The sequence below is a fragment of the Haliaeetus albicilla genome, chromosome 32 (assembly GCF_947461875.1).
Source record: "Haliaeetus albicilla chromosome 32, bHalAlb1.1, whole genome shotgun sequence".
NCBI lineage: Eukaryota > Metazoa > Chordata > Aves > Accipitriformes > Accipitridae > Haliaeetus > Haliaeetus albicilla.
Genome location: NC_091514.1, coordinates 232,267 through 249,130, shown reverse-complemented (window position 1 = coordinate 249,130; position 16,864 = coordinate 232,267). Strand labels below are relative to the sequence as shown.

Here is a 16,864-nt window from a genome sequence, read left to right as displayed (position 1 = left end):
GTCCTGGTTTCAGCTGGGCTAGAGTTATTTGTCTTCCTAGTAGCTGGTACAGTGCTATGTTTTTGAGTTAGGTATGAGAAGAATGTTGATAACACACTGCTGGTTTTAGTTGATGCTAAGTAATGTTTAGTCTAAAATCAAGGATTTTTTAGCTTCTCCTGCCCAGCCAGCAGAAGGCTGGAGGGGCACAAGGAGTTGGGAGGGGACACAGCCAGGGCACCTGACCCAAACTGGCCAAAGGGGTATTCCATACCATGTGACGTCATGTCCAGTATATAAACTGGGGGGAGTGGGGGTGGGAGGAATCGCCGCTCAGTAACTAACTGGGCATCGGTCGGCGGGTGGTGAGCAATTACACTGTGCATCACTTGTATATTCCAATCCTTTTATTATTACTATTGTCATTTGATTAGCGTTATCATTATCATTATTAGTTTCTTCCTTTCTGTTCTATTAAACTGTTCTTATCTCAACCCACAAGTATTATTTTTTTCCCGATTCTCTCCCCCATCCCACTGGGTGGGGGGGAAGTGAGTGAGCGGCTGCGTGGTGCTTAGTTGCTGGCTGGGGTTAAACCATGACACTGGTAAAATGGGGCTGGTGTGTCCAGGTTGGGCTTATTTGGAGTTTGCTGTCACAGGGAAGGGCTGTGTGTTGGGAGCCTTGGTGATGCTCCCTCAGCTCCTCAGCTGACCATGTTCTCCACCTTTCCCTTCCCAAATGCACTTCCATCCACCACGGCAGATCACGTTTGTCCCCATCACCACAAACCTGCTGTGTGCGGAGCCCTTTGCTGGTCTTCACCAGTTCTTGCTGGGAAGTTGCCAGCACTTGGCTTGGGAGGGCAACACCTACCCACAAGCCCTGTCCGTGCCAACATGTTCACACCAACCCTTCCACCGTGCCCAGCCCTTCCCACAGACATCATAAACGTATCCTGGATTTCTTGAACCAAAATTATATCCACGACTTGCACATATAGTCACAATGTATGATATAAAAATATATATATTACATATATTGTAAATGTATGCATGCGTACCTCAAGTGAAGACATCTCCACCCACTATGTTAAATGTAACATGTGCATACATAAACTCTGTGATACAACTACATGCGTGCTCTTCTATCTACCCACAAAGATGCACACATGCCTATATGGGTACACAGATACATATGCACTAATGTGCTCATGCATCTCTGTTAATAGGTATGTGCAATGATGTTGTGGTTTTGCTCAAATGAAGAATAAACATCTATGAATTTGTATCACTGATTGCACCTCTGTCTTATACAGTCCTTTAAGGAATGGAATTGAGCTGCCCAAAGACAGCCATAGATACACAAAGGGACAGCTGTAGAGAAGTGAAGGGACTGTAGAGATACACAGGGATAGAAAGGGGAATTTTCTCGTGTCTGAACTCAGCTGAGACATCTACCAAGACCCTAAAAGCTTCATGTTCACACTCTGCTACTGCCTCTCCTTTCTCATCTTGGCTCTGCTTTCCTTGCCAAACCTAAATCCCAGCCAAAAGTCATTTGTTGCCCTCACCATAGCCAAAAAAGCCCGCACAATTGGAGGGTTAAAATACCATGCAATGTCATAGGGCCACCTGCGTTCCTGCATCAAAATCATCATCAGCTGGTAGCTATGGGTTTGCATTAATGTTGAGGCTTTAGCTAAAACGAGCTTTGCAGATTTCCAAGCTGGCTGGGTATTAATGTCCCCGTGAGAGCCCTGTGCACCACGTTTCAGTTACAACCCCTGGAGACAGACAACTGCTCTCGGGGGGCATTTCACCTGACACCTCTCCTTGGATGAGGCAATAGCAGCTCCTTTCTCGTTAGGGTGCAACTTCGCACTTTCATTTACAGCCCACACATCTTCCATGCTTTCCCCATTTGTCTCTGCCTCTGTCAGAGAGCTTGTGTGGATGCTTTCCCTGCCTGCACAAGATGATCTTCAAAAAGCTGGGAGCAGGCTGTTTTAGTGGAGAAGGGTCTGGGGGTCTTCTGAGGTCTCTCCAAGCAAATGTTTCCTTCAGGAGAACTAAAGCCCCAAATCGGTGGGGAATGGGAGAACTGCAACTCATGAAGGAGCCATCCAGAGCCCCTCCAGAAATGTCCAGAGATCTTCATGGAGGGGAGAGAGAGCCAGCAAGGATCCACGTGAACACCCTCTCTTGCGCTGGATAACTCAGAAGATGGCTGCATCACCTCTCGCTTTCTCATAAGCTGGCGTACATTGCGGTTTGGTCTGGAGACCTTCAAAATAGAAAAGACAGAAGCCTCACCCTCCTGGTGCCCATCACGGCCACAGAGCCTTGGGCTGGGCTGAGACCAAGGAAAGAGGGCAATGACAGCCACAGTAGATACGTGGGAAAATCCCAGCTTTTGGCTCTGTCCTCCTCCAAAAATGGGCCGTCTTGGAGCCAAGAAGAGCTTGCACAGCCTGAAAGCCTTTGCAAGAGCTGAACTCACCTCAACTCTGCCCAGTCCATCAGTGTTGGCATCTGGAGGGAGAACCTGAGTTAGAGTCCAACCATCAGCAGGATGTTGGAGACAGCCAAAAACGGGTTTGGAAGAGAGGAGCCCCAGGTTTCAAAGATGGCATTGGGACTATTTAGTGAGAATATAATTTATTGAGAATTAATTTATTGGGAATATAAAGGATATTTATTAAGAACACGAACGATGGGACCAGCTCTGCATTGCAAGCGAGGACAGCGCAGCAGAAGGACATTGCATCTGGTGCCCAGAGGGGAAGGGTGCAGAGAGAATTGGCACTTAGAGTAACTCCAGTTGTCAGCAGAAGAGTCCTCAGCACTACCAGCAGTGTGGAGACAGCAGGGACAAAAGGTGTTGAAGGTCTGCGGCCCCACATCCACCCTGCAGCAATGGGGCATTTTGAGTCATTCCCATGGATGATGCTTTCTGGCATTGGGATGCATTTGGTCTCTCCCTCCCCACTTTGGCATTCAAGTGCAATCACCCTGGAGGTAAAGTTGTCCCCATCTCAGCACCTTTGCTCCCCCCACGGTGACGTTCAGCAGCACAAAGTAGCTCAGCTTCCCCCGTTGGGCTTTCAGGCTGTACTTCTCCACCACATCCTTGCAGAAGACAATTCGGGTAGCAGGTGACCCCATCAGGATGGAGCACCAGGCCAGAACTGCATTGCCAGGCTGAGCAGAAGGTAAGTCGAGGCTCAGATGAGGAGTCCAGAGGTCACCCAGGGGGAAGGCAGTGATGCAGGGATACTATGGGCCATAATTAGTGATGGCAGGGCTGCAAAATGACAAGGATTGAGGAGGGAAGAGTCTCTCCTCCAGGGGTTTGTACCTGGGAAAGAAAACCCCTCTCCTTTGTCATCTCCACCCGCTGCACACCTCCATTTTCTGGACCCATCCCTGTGCTCACCATCACTTGGGGAGCTGCAGATGCCCTGGGCAGTCAGGCTGGCACCTGCACCACGGGGCATGGAGGGTTTTGGTTAGAGGGGCTGCAACCTGGCCCCTGCCCAGATGCTGCTGCCCAGGTCCCCACTGCTGAGTCCTTGCTGGGTGAGCACCTTCCCACCCATGCCTCTCCATCCTGCATCTCCTCGGTCTTCTTGACAACCCCCTGAACCCGTTTTGGGTGGGATTATCATTCCAGGGGGGTGACCCTGGCTCACCCACAACCCCACATTCTCACAGTGTCAGGCAGGGCATCTCTTCTGGACTCTCCCCAGATTCACCAGGTGTCTTTGCCCCTTCGTCTCCATGCTTTGCCCCACCTTACCCATTTCAGAGCTCAGCATCCTGGCAGTGAAGGGCTCTCACTGAAAAGCCACCCAAGGTCCCAAGTGCCACCTCTCTGTCTGCACAGCTTGCAGAGCATTGCAGGAAGAAAGCTTCTTTGCAGCCAACATGACAGTTGCCATCACCACAAGGAAAGGAATTTTCATTTCAATGACTGATGATAAAAATGACAAAGCTCTCTTCACCCCACTTTCCTACCCATGTGTTCCACAAGACCGTTTCTCTGGGTGCACAATAGAAAACATGAGCAGTAATTCAGTAAAAATAAAACGGAGACAAAGCAGCCATACATCCCCATTCATCTGTTGCAACATAGGGGATGTGAATACGGGATTTGGGTCTGCTAAAAGGGAACATGGAGCCGGTGGTCTTTTCAAGCTGGTTATCTACCCCAAAAAGGGTAAACGCACAATGGTTTTATGCACAGCTTCTCTGCATCAAATTAAGGTTAGACAGGTCTGTGCACAGATCTTGTGACTTCCCATTAGAGGACAGTGGATCCCTCCGTGTAGGACAGGCTCAGCCAGGCTCAGCACCATCTCAGCTTAACCCAGCCACTGCTCCTTGCTGCAGCTGCTGGGCCTCGAGCAACCTTGCTCTAAAAAAAGCCTTCTCTTCCCTATATCTGCTCTCTCAGCAGCGAGGTATTCGCCTCCTGCTCACTCTACACGCTCACAAATCAACCACGCGACTGCTTGGCGTGACCACCCCTTCGTGTGCGCAGCAGTGGCTCTTATATTTAGAAATGAGATTTCCCTCCCACTCACCTACATCAACCCAAACGCTCCTTCAGAAAGATGTGTCCCCATGATGCTTTGCTGGGGTCGTTCTGGGCTTGAAGCACAATTGAAAACAGCAGCAGCAGCAGCTGCAAATCTCCAAGCCAGGGGCCAAAAAAAGGTGGGGGAGGGCAGAGGACTGGAGGTCTAAAAACTGGACCAGCTCTTTGCATGGCTATGACCCCAGTTGCCTGTGTTCTGGACTGGATGATGAAGAAGACAAGCTGCATCTTTCCGCCATGCTTAGGAAGGCATTTTCAGCACAGCCTATGAGGGTTTGGAGTGCCAGCACCCAAATTAGCGCATCTCAATCACCAAGCCCCTGCAGACACCCTGCATGGATGAGATGCAGGTGAAGGTGGCCACACCACTCACCCATACCATCCCCTCGGGCTTCTTTGCTAGTGAGGGATGCCACAGCAGGATTTGTTGTGCCTGGAGACCTCCCTGCCCTACATCAGCACCCCGGGATGTTTGCTGAAGCCTTACATGCAATAGCTCTGCTCAGACTGATGTTCCTTGGGGCTTTACATCGGTGGAAGAGGTCTGCCCTTGCTCTTCTCCACCTCTTGCCTGGTTTTGTGATGAAGAGTGCTGAAATGATGTCTGGCCAGCCAATCCAACAGTGGCTTTTCTCACGGGCAAGGTTTTGCTCCTCTGAGTGCCCCCACTGCCTGCATGCATCTCCAAGATGCAGGCAGGAGGCATCAAATCCAGCCCTGCCTCTGAGGTTGGCTCCAACCCTCCTTCCCCCTTTCCTGACCTGACCATGGAGCCGTGATGCCTTGTGCCTCTTCACTTGACATCACCCCTAGCCCATTTGGGGTCTGTTTGTTGTTCCAGGTGGGTGACCCTGGAAGTGCTGAACGTCTCCTAAATCTCACATATTGATCCAAAGCCAATTAGGAGAGCACTGTGGGTCAAGGCCACCTGCTCAAGTTTGAAAATCAGTCACTACTCCATTCTCTTTTTATTTCTCCCCATTATTTAGACTCCTTCAATCCAGGAGTCCTTCTCCATCCTTTCCACCCATGCCATAAGTGTTTGCATGTCTCTGGAGCCAGCACAGTGATGATTCACCCCACCTTTCCCACCTTCTTCCTGGATCTCTGTGTCCAACCCCCCCCCCTTCTCCAGACTCACAAAACACCCACAACAGGATGGTGGGGATGTCCGGACAGGAGCTTTGACCCCCCTCAAATTGTCCCAAAGCTTCATCCTCATGCACAAATCCTGCATCCCTGACAGGGAGTCAGTCCAGCTAACCACTCATCCCCCTGCCAGTTAAGGCAAGGATTGATGGGGTCAACAGCATCTTCTGGAGAGAGGGATGGAGCCAGACGAGAACAAATTGCAGTCGAGGTGCCTGCACCCCACCAGGTTCCACCTTCCCAGCTAAGCCCCAAGCTGCAATGATCCCCCAAACTCTCCCTAAAAGAGGGGGACCCCCCCTCCAAGCACCACGAGAGCACAGGGGCTTTAAGGTTGCATCACTAAACCCTCCTCAAGCCCTGAGACGTTGGAGGTGCATGACTCCACAGCAAACCCCAGCCCACTGTTACGCTACTTCTAGAAGACAGACAAGCCCTGGCCTTTCTTCATTGGTTTTACTGCGTTAAAAAAAAAAAATAGTTGTGGTAGGAAACAAGCCACCCCTTCATAATGCAGCATTTGAGTGGGCTGCTCTGCTGCCATTGAATGCTCTCTCTTGAATCGGTTTGGGTGCATCTAGGGAAAATTAGCTTAAAAATTATTCTGGCTTATTGTTGTCATTTTTCTTTCAAGCTGCCATGTTTTCCCACATCAGCTGTGCTCTGGGATGAACTGTAGCCATTTTCTGTTGTTTAAAGCCTTTTATTTTAGTTTTCTCTCTGACTTGCCACACTTTACTCAAGGCTAGAGAAGATGCAGACCACTGGAAAGCCTTGCAGAAGCTCTGGGACCTCACTCCATGCTCTACCCAACATCAAGCCTAAGCCCTCCCCAGGTCATGTTTCACCTTTGGCTTACCAGAGAAGAGAAACATCACAGACAAGGAAATACAAAGGTATATTTGAAAAGGAAACTGAAAAGTGAGCAGCATGCAGAAGAAACATGCAGGAGAGGAGAGAAAGGGGAGAAAGAGGTTTATTTCTGTTGATTTTCCAGCAGGTGCACTCCTTTGGCTTCAGAGCCAAAGATGCTTCTCCTTATAGATTCATAGAATCATTTAGGTTGGAAAAGACCTTCAAGATCATCGAGTCCAACCATCAGCCATGCCCACTAAACCTTGTCCTGAAGTGCTTTGTCTATGAGCTCTTTGAATACCTCCAGGGATTGTGACTCGACGACTTCCCTGGGCAGCCTGTTCCAATACCTGACAACTCTTTCAGTAAAGAAATTTTTCCTAATATCTAACCTAAATCTCCCTTGCCTCAACTTGAGGCCATTTCCTCTTGTCCTGTCTCCAGCCACCTGACAGAAGAGACCAGCACCCACCTCACTACAACCCCCTTTCAGGCAGTTGTAGAGAGCGATCAGGTCTCCCCTCAGCCTCCTCTTCTCCAGACTAAACAGCCCCAGTTCCCTCAGCCGCTCCTCATCAGACTTGTGCTCCAGGCCCCTCACCAGCTTGGTTGCCCTCCTCTGAACATGCTCCAGCAACTCAATGTCTTTCCTGTAGTGAGGGGCCCAAAACTGAACACAGGACTCGAGGTGCGGCCTCACCAGGGCCGAGTACAGGGGGACGACCACCTCCCTTCCCCTGCTGGCCACACTATTTCTGATACAGGCCAGGATGCCGTTGGCCTTCTTGGCCACCTGGGCACACTGCTGGCTCATACGCAGCCGGCTGTCAACCAGCATCCCCAGGTCTTTCTCTGCTGGGCAGCTTTCCAGCCACTCTTCCCCAAGCCTGTAGCATTGCATGGGGTTGCTGTGACCAAAGTGCAGGACCCGGCACTTGGCCTTATTGAACTTCATACGATTGGCCTCAGCCCATCGATCCAGCCTGTCCATATCCCTCTGTAGAGCCTCCCTACCCTCGAGCAGATGGACCCTGCCTCCAAACTTGGTGTCATCTGCCAACTTGCTGAGGATGCACTCAATCCCCTCATCCAAATCATCAATAAAGATATTAAACAGAACGGGGCCTAACACCGAGCCCTGGGGAACACCACTTGTGACCCGCCGCCAACTGGATTTCACCCCATTCACCACTACCCTCTGGGCTCGGCCATCCAGCCAGTTTTTCACCCAGTGAAGAGTGCACCCATCCAGGCCACGAGACGCCAGTTACTCAAGGAGTATGCCATGAGAGACAGTGTCAAAGGCCTTGCTGAAGTCGAGGTAGAGAACATCCACAGCCTTTCCCTCATCCACTAGGCGGGTCACCTGGTCATAGAAGGAGATCAGGTTGGTCAAGCAGGACCTGCCTTTCGTAAACCCATGCTGACTGGGCCTGATCCCCTTCCTATCCTGGACTTGCCATCTGAGTGCTCTCAAGACAAACCGTTCCATAATCTTCCCTGGTACCGAGGTCAGGCTGACAGGCCTGTAGATGCCCAGATTCTCCCTCTGACCCTTCTTGTAAACAGGCATCACATTGGCAAGCCTCCAGTCGTATGGGACCTCCCCTGTTGACCAGTGTTGTGGTTTAACCCCAGCCAGCAACTAAGCACCACGCAGCCGCTCACTCACTCCCCCCCCATCCAGTGGGATGGGGGAGAAAATCGGGAGAAGAAGTAAAACTCGTGGGTTGAGATAAGAACGGTTTAATAGAACAGAAAAGAAGAAACTAATAATGATAATGATAACACTAATAAAATGACAACAGTAGTAATAAAAGGATTGGAATGTACAAATGATGCGCAGGGCAATTGCTCACCACCCGCCGACCGACACCCAGCCAGTCCCCGAGCGGCAATTCCCCGCCCACCCTTCCCAGTTCCTAAACTAGATGGGACGTCACATGGTATGGAATACACTGTTGGCCAGTTTGGGTCAGGTGCCCTGGCTGGGCATGAGAAGCTGAAAAATCCTTGACTCTAGTCTAAACACTACTGAGCAACAACTGAAAACATCAGTGTTATCAACATTCTTCACATACTGAACTCAAAACATAGCACTGTACCAGCTACTAGGAAGACAGTTAACTCTATCCCAGCTGAAACCAGGACAACCAGGATCACTGACAGATGATGGAGAGTGTCTTGGCAAGCTCCTCTGCCAGTTCCCTCAGTAGTCTTGGATGGATCCCATCTGGTCCCATAGATTTCTGAGTGTCCAGATGGTGTAGTAGGTCACTAACTATTTCCTCCTGGATTAAGGGGGGTATATTCTGCTCTTCATCCTCACCTTCCAGCTCAGGAGGCAGAGTACCCTGGGGATAACTGGACTCACTATTAAAGACTGAGGCAAAGAAGGCATTAAGTACCTCAGCCTTTTCCTCATCTCTGGTGGCAATGTTCCCCTCTGTATCCAATAAAGGATAGATATTCTCCTTGGCTCTCTTTTTATTGTTAACATATTTGTAAAAACATTTTTGTTGTCTCTCACAATAGTGGCCAGATTGAGTTCTAGATGAGCTTTTGCCCTTCTAATTTCCTCTCTGCATGACCTAACAAGATCCCTGTACTCCTCCCAAGTTGCCCGCCCTTTCCTGCAGAGATGACAAACTCTCCTTTTTTTCTTGAGTCCTAGCAAAAGCTCCCTGTTCAGCCAGGCCGGTCGTCTTCCTCGGTGGTTCATCTTGCAGCACATGGGAGTAGCCTGGTCCCGAGCCATTAAGATTGCCTTCCTGAAGAATGTCCAGCCTTCCTGGACCCCTTTGCCCTTCAGGACTGTCTCTCAAAGGACTTTCTCAACCAGTGTCCTGAAAAGGCCAAAGTTTGCCCTCTGCAAGTCCATAGTGGTGGTTTTGCTGACCACCTCCCTTGCCTCACCAAAAATTGAGAATTCTATTATTTCATGGTTGCTAAGCCCAAGACGGCCTCCGACCAGTCCTTTCTTGTTTGTAAACAGTAGGTCTAGCAAGGCTTCTCCCCCAGTAGGCTCACCTACCAGCTGTGTCAAGAAGTTATCTTCTACACACTCCAGGAACCTCCTAGACTGCTTGCTCTCTGCCGTGTTGTATTTCCAGCAGATGTCTGGAAAGTTGAAGTCCCCCACGAGAACAAGGGCACACTATTCTGAGACTACTGCCAGCCGCTTGTAGAACGATTCATCTGTCTCTTCAACCTGGTTGGGTGGTCTATAACAGACTCCCAGCACAAGATCTGCCTTATTGGCCTTCCCTCTCATCCTTATCCATAAGCACTCCACCTTGTCATCACAATCGTGTAACTCTGTAGAGTCCAAACACTCCCTAACATAGAGAGCCACCCCACCACCTCTTCTACCTTGCCTATCCCTTCTGAAGAGCTTGTAGCCATCCATTGCAGCACTCCAGTCATGGGAGTCATTCCACCATGTTTCCGTGATGGCAACTAAGTCATATCTATCCTGCTGCACGATGGCTTCCAGCTCCTCCTGTTTATTGCCCATGCTGCGTGCATTGGCATAGATGCACTTGAGCTGGGCTATCGATTCCACCCCCAGCATTGGCATGCTGCCCCCAGGCTCCTCTCTGGTGAGCCTAAATTTATCCCATTCCCCCTTCAAACCTAGTTTAAAGCCCTCTCTATGAGCCCTGCCATCTCATGAGCAAGAATCCTTTTCTCCCTTTGAGATAGCTGGACTCCATCTGTCACCAGCAAGCCCGGTGCTGTGTAAACCTCCCCATGATCAAAAAACCCAAAATTCCACCGATGGCACCAGCCTCAGAGCCACATATGTTCCTTTCAGTATATTTCCCTGCCACTGAAGGGATTGTCCTTGGTGGACATCATCTCCATGCCCACCCCACAGAGAGGGCTTGACCCACCAGGAAATGATGGGTCCCAACAAGATGAATCCAGCACCCACCCCTGGAGGTGGAGCACAGGGACTAAACCCAGTGATTGTGCAGATAATGGGGAGGATACATGGGGACCAAGGCAGGATGCGCACAGGATGATGTAGACACCTTTCCACCCATGCAAGCTCAGAGGAGACTGGACTGAGGACCCTTCTCCCATTGCACGGTGGGCAGATGGGGGTTTTACAAGCCTCAGCTCCATGCCAGCCAAGTCTCTGAGCTCCTGCCAGTGGAGTTCCAAGGTTGGTTTAATCAGGCAACGGTATCTAGTAACTCTGGAGATCTCCTCGGTTTCCCTCAGAAGCCCAGGGCATTTGAAACAGCACCCCCACAGCAGCAGCTGGGTTGCATGTCAGTCTGGTGTCTGAGACACACACAAAAAAAAAGGAGAAATTAGGAAACTCTCTTCTTCCCAGTGACGTTGAAAGGATATTGCGTATTTGTATTGCACAGCATGGGAACTTCATGGCTGAGGCTGTAGCGAAAACTGCGGGGAGCTGTTTTTGCCCCGAGGATGCTGGAAACCTGCTGGGAGATGGTGTGTCCCACTGGGGACAGTTGTGACATACCCCTAGCCACCCAAAAACAGGCGCCCACAAACATGGTGCAAAACACCATGATGAAGCAGCCACTTTTGGGGTCCTTTTTGGGGTGGGGGAGGAAGGCACCAGGTGCTGCTGCATGGTTTGCGAGCCCATGTGCGTGCACTCAACGTGGCAATACCCATCCTGCCTGTCCCATCCTCTTGCTCTCTCCTCCCTGAGAAGATGCTGTGTCATGCACTGGGGGATGTGTCACAGGGAGGAAACCAGCCTCAGCTTCCCCCTTCCCCTGAGGCTTGTTCCTGGGGAGCTCAGAACTGCCCACGGATGAGCATGGTGAGAAGAAGCTGGCTGGCCAAGGCTGCAGGTACCCTGCTCTTGCTGGGGTGGCTGGCAGGTAGGTGGCCAGCAGGTAGGTGGCCAGGCAGGGTGTTTGGGGGGCAATTTGGAAAGTCACGTGGGAGGTGGGGCAGCATGGGATGACGTGGGTTGGATTTTAAGCGGTCTCCTTGGGAAATCTCCAGAGAATAGGTCAAAGCCAAAATTGTGAGTTTCTGGAGTGATTTCTACAGAGTCCAACTGTCTGAAAACACAGGATGGGCTTTCTGGAGGGTGTAAAGGTCCATCTCTGCTGTGGCAGGTTGCAGACAACCCTTGCCCAATGACTTGTTTTGCCGAGAGAGACATAAGCTTGCAGGTCCCACAGAGGGAATTGCATCCTTGCACTGATCCATGAGCATGGGGTTGGTCCCTCTTGGGGTCCAGGCGTGGTGTGGTTGTTCCTGGCTGGGCAGGAAAGGACAAGGCATCACCCCAAAGTCCCTTTTGCTCCTCGCTGGTGATTTCTGACCTCCTTTGTGCTGAGGTCTGCAGGAAACTCTCCCCATCTTCTGCAAGCTTTCCCAAGGTTGCATCTCCAAACTCAAAGAGATGTCCTCTGCAAGGTGTCCTCTTCTAGACCAGCAGACCATCTCAGACCAGCCCCTTCTGTTGTCCCACACAGGTGCTGGTGGGATGAAGCCAGAGACCTGCAGCTCCCCAGGTGAGTGCAGACAAAAGGGGTATTTGGAGAAACCCTCCAGGTCCTTGTTGTAATGTTGCTTATGTCCTTTGGATTGTGTCTCCTGATCCTGGGGTGTCCAAAAAGGCAGCTTTGATCCTGGTGTTTCCACCAGGTAGAAGGCACCTGGTGGAAACTGGTGTTTCCTTTCAAGGTGGAAGACAAACCAAAAGGAGGAAAAAGAAATCCACCATATGTATGGCTTTTTGTTAGGGTGCGGTATGAAACATATCAGTTTGGCTAGGGCGGATTTTGGCAGAGAAAGCTGCAATTTTTAATTTTATGATGGAGTGGGAAATATTGGCTTGTAATTAAAGAAAATGAAAACGTTCTCCTTTGGAAATACCAGAGTGAAGCCCTTTGTTGTCCCAGAATTTAGATATTTCGTCTGGGTCTTTTCTGAAATACTCAGCTTGGATGGAAAAAATCTTTTTGGTCACTAGAAACAGTATTTTTCCATATATTTACCCTCCTGTTTTCCTCCCACTGTGTTTACCTGTATCAGTGCCAGCTCCTGAAATGAGCAGAGCTTTTGCTTTCCTATCGTCAAAGTATTCTGAGTCATCAGATGACTGAAAAGCAGGCTCTTCCAATCTCTTCACCTTTTTTTCCTTCTGCTATTTCCACCAAAAAGCAGCTACAAGGTCAACGCTGCGGTTGGAGAGCTGAAAATCCATTGCACACCAGTGCTCATCTCCGCATCGTCACACCACTACCACGTCTCTTTACTCTTCCAGGTGACTTTCCCCCACCAGCACTCTTCCCAAACTTCTCCTCAGCTCAGGAAGGTGACTTGATTCTTGCCCGGTGCCTCGTTTTTTCCCACGTCCCCATCACCCACATCTTCTTCTGCAAGAATGGGGTGGAGCTGGCAAACCACCTGGTGGGAAAAGGCCAGTTCACCTCCACACTTGCCATCCAGCTCTCTGCAAAGACCAGTGGCACCTACTCCTGCGGGTACCAGCGCCGGAGCAGATTCGGACAGGTCATGCTTTCAAGGTTGAGTATCCCATGGCTCCTGACCACGGGAGGTGAGTGGAGAAGGGCATGGGAAGGTTCATCCTGCCCTATATCAGGGACAGCCCTTGAGAAACCCCAGAAGTGATTGCCCCTGCTTGCATGGACTCAAGGTCCCTGCAGTGCCAACACAGCTGGGTCTTTACCAGCAAGGCCAGTTCAGTGCAGGGATCCTCCTGATTTACTGCGGGTCTTTACAGGGTCAACTCAGCTGGGTCTTGACTAGCAAGACCAGTCCACTGCAGAGATGGTCCCAGTTAACCCCAGGTCCCTGCAGTGCCAACACAGTTGGGTCTTGACCAGCAAGACCCATTCAGTGAAGGGATGCTCGCAGTTAACCCCACCAGAGTGTCCTGGTTTCGGCTGGGATAGAGTTAATTTTCTTCCTAATAGCTCGTATAGTGTTATGTTTTGGATTTACGATCAGAGTAATCTTGATAACAAACTGTGTTTCAGTTGTTGCTAAGTAGTGTTTACACCAAGTCAAGGATTTTCCAGCTTCTCATGCCCAGCCAGCAAGTAGGCTGGAGGGCCACAAGAAGTTGGGAGGGGACACAGCCAAGGCAGCTGACCCAAACTGGCCAAAATTATATTCCATACCATATGACATCATGCCTACTACATAAACTGGGGGGAGTTGGCCTGGGGAGGGGGGGATCACTGCTTGGGAACTAACTGGGCATCAGTTGGCGAGTGCTGAGCAATTGCATTGTGCATCACTTGTTTTTTATATTCTAATTCTATTATCATTATTATTGTCGTTGTTGTTATTTTCCCTTCCTTTTCTGTCCTATTAAACTGTCTTTAACTCAGCCCGTGAATTTTACTTTTTTTTTCCTTCTGATTCTCTCCCCCATCCCACTGTCGAGCAAGGCAGGGAGCGAGCAAGCAGCTGTGTGGTGTTTAGCTGCCTGCCAGGTTAAACCACAACAGTCCTTTTTGGCACCCAGCGTGGGGTACAAAGGGTTGAGATAGCAACAGATGTGACCAGAGCATGTTAAAATGAATTTGTTATAAGCATTCATTATATTAAATAGTTGCTGGTCACAATGTTGATTTATTTGCTCAGAGAGTTGTTGCACTCTTTTTCTGCATTGTGCTATGTAACATCTCGCTTGCTGTGTATGTTCCCTGTTGTGCTGTTTATCACCTCTGGAGGCTGGGTCAAGGTTATCATTTTGTTGTACTTTGTAATACTGGCTTATGGTATGATAAAATTACTGGTCATGAAACTAATCTGGTACTTGTACTCAGCATTGCCGTCATCTCCATACTTCAGGAGCCATCTATCGGAAACTATTAATAATTACACCTTTTACCTTCTCGGTAAAGAACGCCACCCAAAAGCACCACTGCTTGGCCATGCTTTGACAACCCCCACAGCATGGGGAGGAAGGGGCAGATTTGGGGTGACCCTTTCTCCACGTATTTCTTGCCTAGGTGGGAGGGATGATCCGAGGAACGGCAGCATTGCTACCAGCCCAGAGCTGCCATTTGGAGGTAAGCATCCCTGGTTTTCTGGATGGAGTTCGGCCAAACATCCTGGTTTCCAAGCTCCAAGGTGCCACCAATGATGCTACCAACTTCAGCTTGGCCAGACCCTGCAAATGGAAATTCCTAATTTTTCCTTCCTGGGGCAGCATAGACCTTTACCACAAAGCAGATGAGATACTTGCTGCAGTTCACTTCACCTTCCCACCACTCACAGATGAGTGCTTGGAGCAAACCAGCTGAGAAAGGGACCAATATTCCCAATCATCTCCCAAGACCTGGAGGTCCCTGGATTGACTGTATTCCAAGACCTGGAGGTCCCTGGGTTCAGTACAAGCAGCCGTGAGCTCTCCTTGCAGGGAAAGAAAAGTGAATATGAGGCTTCATAAGGAGGAGCGTGGCCAGGAGATTAAGGGGAGCTCCTATGTCAGTGCTCCGCAGATCCCTTCCCACTGACACTAAGGTGGCTCTGCAGGTTTCCTAACATGACCAAAAATGAACCATGCAGCCCAGGACGTGGTGGGGATGGTCTGGGTCTTGGCTTTAACCCCCCTTGGCCCTATGGGCCCCAGTGCTCCTCCTTACCACCATCTGCTTGCTTTCTCCCAGGGCTGGGAGTCTCCGTCAGCCTGGCTTTTGCAGTCTTCTCCCTCCTCGTGCTGGCTTTGGGCATCCATCTTCTCCTCCAGATTGGTAAGAGAACCACTGGCCCCGTTGCATGGTGCCCGTTAACCATGCTGCTGATTGGGGATTCATGGGTGCACATGCTAAAATCAAGCAAGGTTAGGAAGCACTAAGTGGGCTTTGGGCCATCCGGGGGACCTTTGGAAGCCCCCACCAAGGCCTGGAGCTGTGTGCATGACATGGAGGCTCCTCTCTGCAGAGGTGGTCCAACAACACCTATTGATCCATCACTATGTCTTGCCTGCAGGAAAGCGAGTCCAGCTGGCCAGGCTGAAGAGCTTCATTCAGTAGAAGACCTCAGCATTTCACAAGTGCTGCAAAGGAAGAGATGTCCAGGAGCCCTCACAGTTCGAGGACCTGTTGGCAGACCAGAGAAATGCTCCAAAGTGCTGGGGGGTCCGTGGCAAGGACCACAGTGAATTGTCAGTTCCCCATGGCCGTGGCAGGGGGGAATTGGACCAAGATGGTGTCCCTTGACTCAATGCCACCTGTACTGCATCTCCAGCCACTGAAAGCTCTCCAGCACCCTGGGGACCCAACTCCTTCATCTGCAGCCGCAGAGACACACCCCTCGGCTAAAACACGCTGCCCAAGCAAGTTGCAGAAGACTTTGCCCCAGCTGTGAACATCATGGTGGCTCTTGGGCATAAGTTAATTAAAAGGTCCATTAATTAAACAGGTGTTTTGTCCCTGATTGTTGGCCCTTTGCATTGGTCTCTGAAGGTCTCATAGATGCTTAATCCTCCACCAAATGGAGGTAGGAGCCTGAGTCTCGTGCAAGCCTTGGCTGTAGACCTCATCTCACAGGGTTGGAGCCCATCAAGGTGTTGCCCAAAGGCACATCCAGCACCAGAACCTGAGGCCAGCAGCTCCCAAATATGAGGATAAATCTGGCAGGTCTTCCCATCAGGAAGGTCCACCAAAGGTCCCATCTGATCCACCAGACATTCAAGAAGGGCCAAGGGGCAAAGAGAAAGGGGACAGTTTGTGTTTGGTCTTGTGTCACCCGCCCCCTGCCTGGAGGGAGGGAGGCAGAGGGGGTGTTAGGTCATTGGAGAGGGGTGATGGAGACATCTCCACATGGCTTTGCCCCGTCCCACCTCTCAGCTGCACCTAACCCTTCAGCCAGCAACCAAAAAGGCTTCAATTTGCATTTCAAGGCTCCCTTATATCCTTCTTCCCCACATAACCCAGCAGACCTCATCCTGCCCTCATCACTGCCTCAGCTAAAGTACAGCCCCAGCAAACCCCCCCCATCCACTTCTGCTACCCCACCACATTTCTTTTTTATTGGTGGTTTGACTGCTGCTGCCACTTCCAGCCACAAAGCAGAACAAATTAAAAGGAAAGAAGCCCCAAGTGAAATCCGTTCACTCGCAGTGAAACGTGACACAGCTCATGGGTAACCACCAACCTCTCATCAGATAATACGGCACATGAAGAAGCCCAGAGCTGTTTTGTCCTCCTTCACTGCATAGGAAGGAAAGCAGAACAAAATAAAAGAGATTTTTTTGGCCCAGAAGAGATCTGCCGCACTAATTCCAGTGCTTGGCTAG

The 16,864-nt window shown here is 50.4% G+C and overlaps 1 protein-coding gene across 4 annotated transcripts; it reads left to right on the top strand.

Annotated features, from left to right (window-relative positions):
- The first annotated feature begins 11,163 nt into the window (after positions 1–11,163).
- On the top strand, positions 11,164–15,984 carry LOC138683241 (uncharacterized). Of its 4 annotated transcripts, none has more exons than XM_069774791.1 (6): positions 11,171–11,453; positions 12,060–12,098; positions 12,854–13,147; positions 14,574–14,633; positions 15,234–15,317; positions 15,556–15,984. In XM_069774791.1, the coding sequence occupies exons 1-6, from the start codon at positions 11,282–11,284 to the stop codon at positions 15,597–15,599; spliced, it is 693 nt and encodes a 230-aa protein (XP_069630892.1). In that variant the 5' UTR covers positions 11,171–11,281; the 3' UTR covers positions 15,600–15,984. The 4 variants fall into 4 exon arrangements, with proteins under 4 accessions (XP_069630893.1, XP_069630892.1, XP_069630895.1 ...); XM_069774794.1 differs by having other exon boundaries at positions 11,174–11,453; positions 12,001–12,098; XM_069774793.1 differs by having other exon boundaries at positions 11,175–11,453; positions 11,954–12,098.
- The last annotated feature ends 880 nt before the right edge of the window (positions 15,985–16,864 follow it).

Bases quoted from the DNA above. Each gene is read 5' to 3' on its own strand.
- LOC138683241 (XM_069774791.1), top strand. From the start codon at position 11,282: ATGCTGTGTCATGCACTGGGGGATGTGTCACAGGGAGGAAACCAGCCT. The intron at 12,099-12,853 runs GTGAGTGCAGAC...TTACTCTTCCAG, and splicing joins AGAGACCTGCAGCTCCCCAG to GTGACTTTCCCCCACCAGCA. The intron at 15,318-15,555 runs GTAAGAGAACCA...TCTTGCCTGCAG, and splicing joins CCATCTTCTCCTCCAGATTG to GAAAGCGAGTCCAGCTGGCC.